Source organism: Armigeres subalbatus, chromosome 2 (assembly GCF_024139115.2).
Source record: "Armigeres subalbatus isolate Guangzhou_Male chromosome 2, GZ_Asu_2, whole genome shotgun sequence".
In the NCBI taxonomy this organism is placed as follows: domain Eukaryota; kingdom Metazoa; phylum Arthropoda; class Insecta; order Diptera; family Culicidae; genus Armigeres; species Armigeres subalbatus.
This window is the reverse complement of record NC_085140.1, coordinates 218,126,248-218,133,863: the sequence shown is the minus strand read 5'-3', so window position 1 is coordinate 218,133,863 and position 7,616 is coordinate 218,126,248. Positions and strand designations below refer to the sequence as shown.

Here is a 7,616-nt window from a genome sequence, read left to right as displayed (position 1 = left end):
ACTGGGGGAAGTGGAAACATTGTCCGTTGCCTCATGCTAGGTGTTCAGTGATCAGTCTGTACGACCTCTGCTCTGCTCGAAGACGGTGTTCCTGTCCTTCAATGCGCTAGAAGGTGCCATGCGGTGAGCCGGGTGTAACAGCCGGGGCACGTACGGGGTATAAGCGCAAATGATTTGAAGTTTGCATGTTGGTTTCATCCAAAGGGGCCGTACACTAATTACGTAAGCAATTTTTCTGGATTTTTCAAACCCTCCCTCTCCCCATGAAAGATTTTTCCTATACAAATCATTATCTATTTATATGGAGCGTAAGAAAATGACAGATCCCTCCTCCCTTCATAAGTGCTTACGTAGTTAGTGTACGACCCCTAAGTACTAATACACTTCCCTTATTCTTTCGTTTTAGAAATTGGTTCGGTATGCCAATCCAACTCCAAATAAATCAACCGAAAACTATTTAAAAATTTATTTAATCATCATATAATTGTCTAATGTAAAGACTATAAGTTGGACATTTGAAATAGTTATGAGAGATATTCAAAATAGCAATCGAAGACTTTTGATTATTTTGATTGGAGATTGCAGATTAAAAAAATGTATTCCGATATGCGGGTATCAGCTGTGTAGAAGTATTATTGTTGGGTCTGTAAACAAATATTATTTTCATATCTAATATCTTCTCACACCGGACTTTCTTTCAAGAAATATAGACAGTACCAAGTATTTTTCAGTATTATTCAACCAATATCCATACAAACTTCGTATAAACAGTTGGTTATCATTAATTATCATAAATAGATTTTTCAAGAGGAAAGAATATATTCCGTTTATTTGTATACTTCAAACAACGAATAAATTACACCTGTTCTGGTATGCTGTGAAACACTATGAGAACCATTAGAATATTTTGGCTTACTCTTATACATAGAAAGTCTACAAACATATGCTAGTTCGAATAATACAAAATGTTGTATGATACATGATTCATATGAGTGGTTTAGTTACAAAATTTTACATTGTTAGAAACTCGCTGAATGAATCGTCTCACCACTTCTGATATATTGCCAGGTAAACGTAATCCAGAATAGTTGGGTATGGAACAACCTACTTATAGATGGAATCTTGGAGTTCCAATTTTGGTTAGCTAGGATATGGAAATTTAACTCGACTTTCGAACACCGTTATCTTTGCTACCACTACTGTGAGTAACCAGTAACCATTTGTACTTCTCTATTCTACCTTTTCATTCACAGTCTAATAACACATTCTGTACAAACGAATAAAGGGACTTATGGACTTCTTAAGAGTCGCAAATAAGGAACCACCAAAAGATATTTCCAATTTTTGATCCTGAATAATCATAGTTTTAGGTTTTTCATTTCAAAATCAAGAAAACGATTGCACGCTAGTCAAACTAGCAAAAAAATTTAATTTGTTCAGTTGAGATTTCATAACATGTTCAATTGCATTCATCACTCAATTTGAGTTTGCACAGTTGCTTAAAATGGTCAAAAATGTGTATTGTCTGCTTTATTTTTTCACTTTGTCTTTCTTCCAGTACACCGTCATCCAGTGCATGCAACAATTTGTGCACAAGTTCAGCGAAGATCACAACCATACTCCTCGTTTATGCTAACGCGCGATGCGTTTGCGTTACACTGCGTAACGCAAGGCAGCAGTTATTTGTCGAGCTTTCGTTTCTCCGGATGGGAATCGACTTCTACCTTCATTCTTATTGTCCAGCAATTTGATTGATGTCCTTCGTGTCCGTGAAGATAGGCCTCACGCTGTTCGATGAAATTGGCAGTGATTAGGTGTTCCCTACGCAAACGGTTGCGAAGATTTTTGTTTTTGTTCGTTAAATGTACTATCACAATTCAATGCCTAAAGCTAAACAGTTCGTGTCATTGCTGTAACGATTAATAGTATTCAAATTCCTGATCGATGTCCAACCTGTTTCTGATACAAGTTTGGTTTCAGTTTAGTCTACATGGTAAAGAGATGGCTAGCTGGCGCAATTTCTCCGTACGGGCACAGGTGGGGGCGATTTGAAGCGATCCTTCGAAGCAATCGGGACAGGGATGTGTGTTTCCTGGAAGAAAAAGAAGATTCAAGCATCTGAATATCTATTTCGAAACTATGTCATCAGTGAAAATGTAGTCGACATGTTGTTACCTGTTTTGAATGTTATAAATTTGTAATTAATTGAGTTCTAACTTTATTAAATATTATATTTTATGAAGCCTTAAGCACCTCACCAGGTATCTGGCAACCCCAATCCTACCCACTGCGTTTGACAATAGCCAACATCTTTGAGTTTCCCATTGTTCTATTGAAATTGGGTTTCCCACTGACAATTCTATTTTGTAAACAAACCACTATTCCGAAGTGATTTTTTCCAAATAGACGTAATTATTTTTCAAGAACTTGTGCGAAAGTATGAATGCGAGGTGTAGGTAGTTTAATAAATTTTCATATTTCAATCGGCACCAAGCGCTCTACTTCGCCAAAATATCATGATATTCAAAATACATTTTCAATGGCAGGTTTCAACGATTATGATTACGCCTTCGTATTAAATTAATCGATGGTTTTGATGCTAGCATCAGAAACATGGCCGCTTCGCAGACCCCTGCACCTCACACAATAGATACGTTTGCGTACGTTTTGGCAGTTTCCCCATCATCGGAGGTCCTTCGAAAGGAAGGATCCGTACTAGAGAGTAGTCCATGACATTTACCCTTGAGGACGCCGTTTTGCAGAATGCCGTTTAGCAGACAGGTCGTTTGGCATTACGATTGTTTGGCATAATGATCATTTGGCATAATCACTGATGTAGGAACTTATGCAAGAATTGTTCAATAATTCATAATTTTTATCTTTTGAACATCATTAGAAAGATGTTTTTCTTAAAGTTGTGAATTAAGAAATGGCCTTTTGGGTTATTTAGAATTTTCGTGTTTTTCTTTCACTGTTTTTCTTTCATGGCCAACAGTTCTTGAAATACTAGGGTTCATTATGGTAGATCTTACTCCGTAACACACTACGAAAAAGTTATCTACCAGCGTTACGGGGACCTTGACATGTTACTATAACAGACAAATAACATCAAAAAATCGAAACAGAAGAAAACAATGCAATCAATCCGACGCTTTTGCAGAGCGCCTTCGACATCACAAGTCAAAACCGACATTTCATCCTGTAGGGCCCGCTTTCGCCGAGCAAGCTGGTCATTGGTTGCCCAATGAAGAGAGAGGCTAACTCATGGCCTGCTATTCACTTATGAAAGACAGCCGAAGATCCGTTATGCAGCGTACACACGGTCAGGCAGTTTAGCCAACATTGATCCCATCCATAGTTTAGTCAAGCATCCACCATGTTCCACAAACAGCGGCACGAGCACTCAATTTATTCGACTAACAATATCACACACGAACGAGTACCAATTTGAGCACCAACCATCTAAAAATATATAGGGGTTTGTGCGACTTCACTACAAACGCTCAAACATGTTCGGCGAGCTTTGACTTTGCCCCCGACAGATCAAACCCAAAATCAAACCGCTTTGATTTTTTGTTCAACCTAGCCGCCAACTGCCAAAGAGTTCTTCGAACAACTCCACACGCGTTCGAACAAAGCAGCAACCGAAGCATTTTCTTAGGGCGGAGTAGGGGACCGGTTCGCCACTTCATCCCATAGCTCCTATTTCAATCCCATCAAAAATAAAGCAATGGAAAGGAATTTGGTTTCTTTATTATTTTTGTGATTTTTTTCAGCAGTGAGCACGCATGTTGACAAAAAGAAGCAACGAATTTGGTGCCGTATTTCTTTGTTTAGCGATGAGATAGATATATGTATATGATATATATACAGTGAGATGGAGATCGGAACAGTTCCCCTATATGTTGATCCAACGTATTTGAACGTGTGTATGCTGCACTAAAGTGCCTGCATTATACAAGTGGCACAATACTCCTACATTTAAAAACCTTGTGCTCGATTGAAACAACTAATTCGCGACTATGAAGGTAAATGCTTCACGCACAGTCTGACAGTTCCTTATGGGATTTTACTGTGGAGGAACATGTGTTACGAAATTTAGAGATTATGCCGACAAAATTGTAAAATATTTTATTCGGGCGCACACCAGACAGCAAAATATACGTTAATCATCATACATCACAGCATCTATCATCCCTCGCACACACCGTAAGATAAATCAATCTCCCCGACTTGTACACGCTCTCGCATCGCATGCATATTGTAATGTGCGGACTGGTCGACTCGCAGCTAGACAATAGAGGAGTCAGAGTGATTTTAGCTGACTTGGCAAATGGTTGGCTTCGGCAAAGTGCATCAAAGTGTTCGATAATATTGCTTTCCGATAATGAAAAATTGTGCCCGGTAGTAATTGCAGAACCGTGGCGTATTTAGAATCTGCATAGAAAACAGATTTCTAAGTACAGAAGACGAAAGCATCACATGACAACCACGTGTTGATTGGGCTCAAGAACAGACGCAGGCCGTACCATCAGACACGAAATAAACTCGGATTGAATTTTCTGAATGTGACCCAAAGCCTTCCATTATCAGGCAACTCATCCATCATCAGGTGCCGCATATGCGCAATGATAGTAAGAGCCATATAAACGGAACAATAGTTCTAGCCATCAAGCATGGACAGTATCGTCTGATCCCGAATAGAAGACAAACCGGCCTTCAGAAGGTAAATCCCCGATTATAGGCTATCGAACGAAGATCTAATGTTGCGTGGTGGTCCTTCAGAAGAAGGCCTTTTATGGAACTATTTAATGCACGAAAAGGTGGTCATTTTCCCGAGTACACTTGGGTACACAGGGAACATCAGCAGCGACTATATTGCATGGGATTGCATTGAATGCAGACGAGAGACAAGTGTGGGACAGCTCGTCAGTGGATCATCGTGTGGTTGCGACAGACTGACCGTGCGACTTGCATGTGTGACACCTCGATGGTGCGACATCTCTGCTAGCGACCATTAGTCATCGCATGACATTTTGTGTGGTGTGAGGGTGCAGCATCGCAACAGAGCCATCGATGCCCTTGCTCAAGGGCATTTCATCAGCAGCAGCGACATCGAGCATGCAGTGAGTGCAGCACGGGGCCCCCATCGATCGTCGTCGGTAGTAAGCGGCAACATAAGGTGAAGAGACGTATGTAAACGAATGTATGTATGTAGCAATAGACATAGGATGATCATGAGCAAGTAGTTATTAATTAAGCAGCAAGATTTCCCTTCTCAAGTATTGAGCACTTTTCTCTGTTAATTCGCTTGTCCTTTGGACCGAATGGTGGCAACGCACCTTAGTCAATTTGCGTAGCTAGCCGGAGCAGGGAACACGCGATTCGACAGGTGTGAAGTCACCTAATCGCTTTATTGGGTATATGTGCTCACGATTAGCACTCTCGTTGTATTGAAGCGTTGTGATTGAATCATTATAAAAGATTCCCAGGGAGAAAAATAGAAAACGCAACATTGGCGCCCAGACTGAAAAACCCACGTTCACGTCTTGTCATCATCCGCCAGCGCATTGTTTGTGAGTGAGTGATTAGTGATTGTGTAAGGAAAAGTGAAGTGAAAGAACAAAAATGGACTTAAACCACCTAACACCGGAGGAGATAGACTTTGAACTTCTGCTGCGAAACACGACGGGAATTCGGGGTAAGAATTTGGAATGGAAGACTTTACGACTGCAGCAGCTACTGGACAGCGAGCTAGAGGGATCACCGGTCCCCAAGTATTCATCTCATGTGGTTTCGGACATGGACAGCATGGATCCCAGGGAGATAAACAGAAAACGCAACACAAGAATGGGTGATTGGCGGCCATGTTTCACGCACAGTATGACAGATAGCAATGAGATTTTGCCATAAGAGTGAGTAGAGGCATTACCTTCGTATTTGCGAAATTTGACAGCATGGTTGATGGTTTCCTCGGTCCCATCAATCTACTTACATTTGGGCATTCTACATCTCGCTAACCTCCCTATCTCGATATCTCTCTATCTCAATGTCTTCTGATTATATTTTGTTCTGGATTCACTTTCCTTATGTCGATATGTTGAAATTTTTAGGCTACTAGACCATTTTTGGAAAAATAACAAACATATCAACAACAAGATATGACATTCGTTTTGTTGTCATTTTTCGTAGCAACGAGCTTTTTTGGACCTAGTCCCATTTCAATATTCCTTCAATTACTCTATTTCTCCCTTTCTCGATGGTCCTTTCAATATCGAGCTGTAGAGAGGCGATTATATTAGAACAGAGGTTCCCAAACTTTTGGATATGCGACCCACCAAGCAGAATCCCATATTGCTTGCGACCCACCAGGTATTAAATGCATTGATTTTGTGAAATTAGATAAAAATGGGTTCGCGTAGGATTGGACAAATCATAAAATTGCACAAATTGCTTTTATCCCGTCCTTGAATTTGTCAAAATTTCATCATTTTTTTTAATTGAATGTGGATTAGATTTGGATGGGATTTGATTTGAATTTCACCGCAACCGCTGCACTTGGCACGGTGCCCCGGATCAGAGAAACGACTGGTATGACGGCGAATGTGAGCAGTTAGTGGAAGAGAAGAATGCAGCATGGGCGAGATTGCTGCAACACCGCACGAGGGCGAACGAAGCACGATATAAACAGGCGCGGAACAGACAAAATTCGATTTTCCGGAGGAAAAAGCGCCAGCAGGAAGATCGAGACCGTGAAGAAACGGAGCAACTGTACCACGCTAATAACACACGAAAGTTCTATGAGAAGTTAAACCGTTCACGCAAGGGCCACGTGCCACAGCCTGATATGTGTAAGGACATAAACGGGAACCTTCTTACGAACGAGCGTGAGGTGATCCAAAGGTGGCGGCAGCACTACGAAGAACACCTGAATGGCGATGTGGCAGACGAAGATGGCGGTATGGTGATGGACCTGGGAGAACGCGCGCAGGACAGAATTCTACCGGCTCCGGATCTCCAGGAAATCCAGGAGGAGATTGGCCGGCTGAAGAACAACAAAGCCCCTGGGGTTGACCAACTACCAGGAGAGCTATTTAAACACGGTGGTGAGGCACTGGCTAGAGCGCTGCACTGGGTCATTACCAAGATTTGGGAGGAGGAAGTTTTGCCGCAGGAGTGGATGGAAGGTGTCGTGTGTCCCATCTACAAAAGGGCGATAAGCTGGATTGTAGCAACTACCGCGCAATCACATTGCTGAACGCCGCCTACAAGGTACTCTCCCAAATTTTATGCCGTCGACTAGCACCAACTGCAAGGGAGTTCGTGGGGCAGTACCAGGCGGGTTTTATGGGCGAACGCTCCACCACGGACCAGGTGTTCGCCATTCGCCAAGTACTGCAAAAATGCCGCGAATACAACGTGCCCACACATCATCTATTCATCGACTTCAAAGCCGCATATGATACAATCGATCGGGACCAGCTATGGCAGCTAATGCACGAACATGATTTTCCGGATAAACTGACACGGTTGATCAAAGCGACGATGGATCGGGTGATGTGCGTAGTTCGAGTTTCAGGGACATTCTCGAGTCCCTTCGAAACCCGCAGAGGGTT

General features: G+C 41.9%; 1 protein-coding gene across 3 annotated transcripts in view; it reads right to left on the bottom strand.

Annotated features, from left to right (window-relative positions):
- Nucleotides 1–721: 721 nt before the first annotated feature.
- Nucleotides 722–7,616, bottom strand: part of LOC134211673 (uncharacterized) — a 207,576-nt gene continuing 200,681 nt past the window's right edge. For all 3 annotated transcript variants that reach the window (XM_062688790.1, XM_062688789.1, XM_062688791.1), the window contains one exon: nt 722–2,092. In XM_062688790.1, the coding sequence (XP_062544774.1) occupies nt 2,006–2,092 (87 nt within the window). In that variant the 3' untranslated portion in view covers nt 722–2,005. The remainder of the gene's footprint in view (nt 2,093–7,616) is intronic.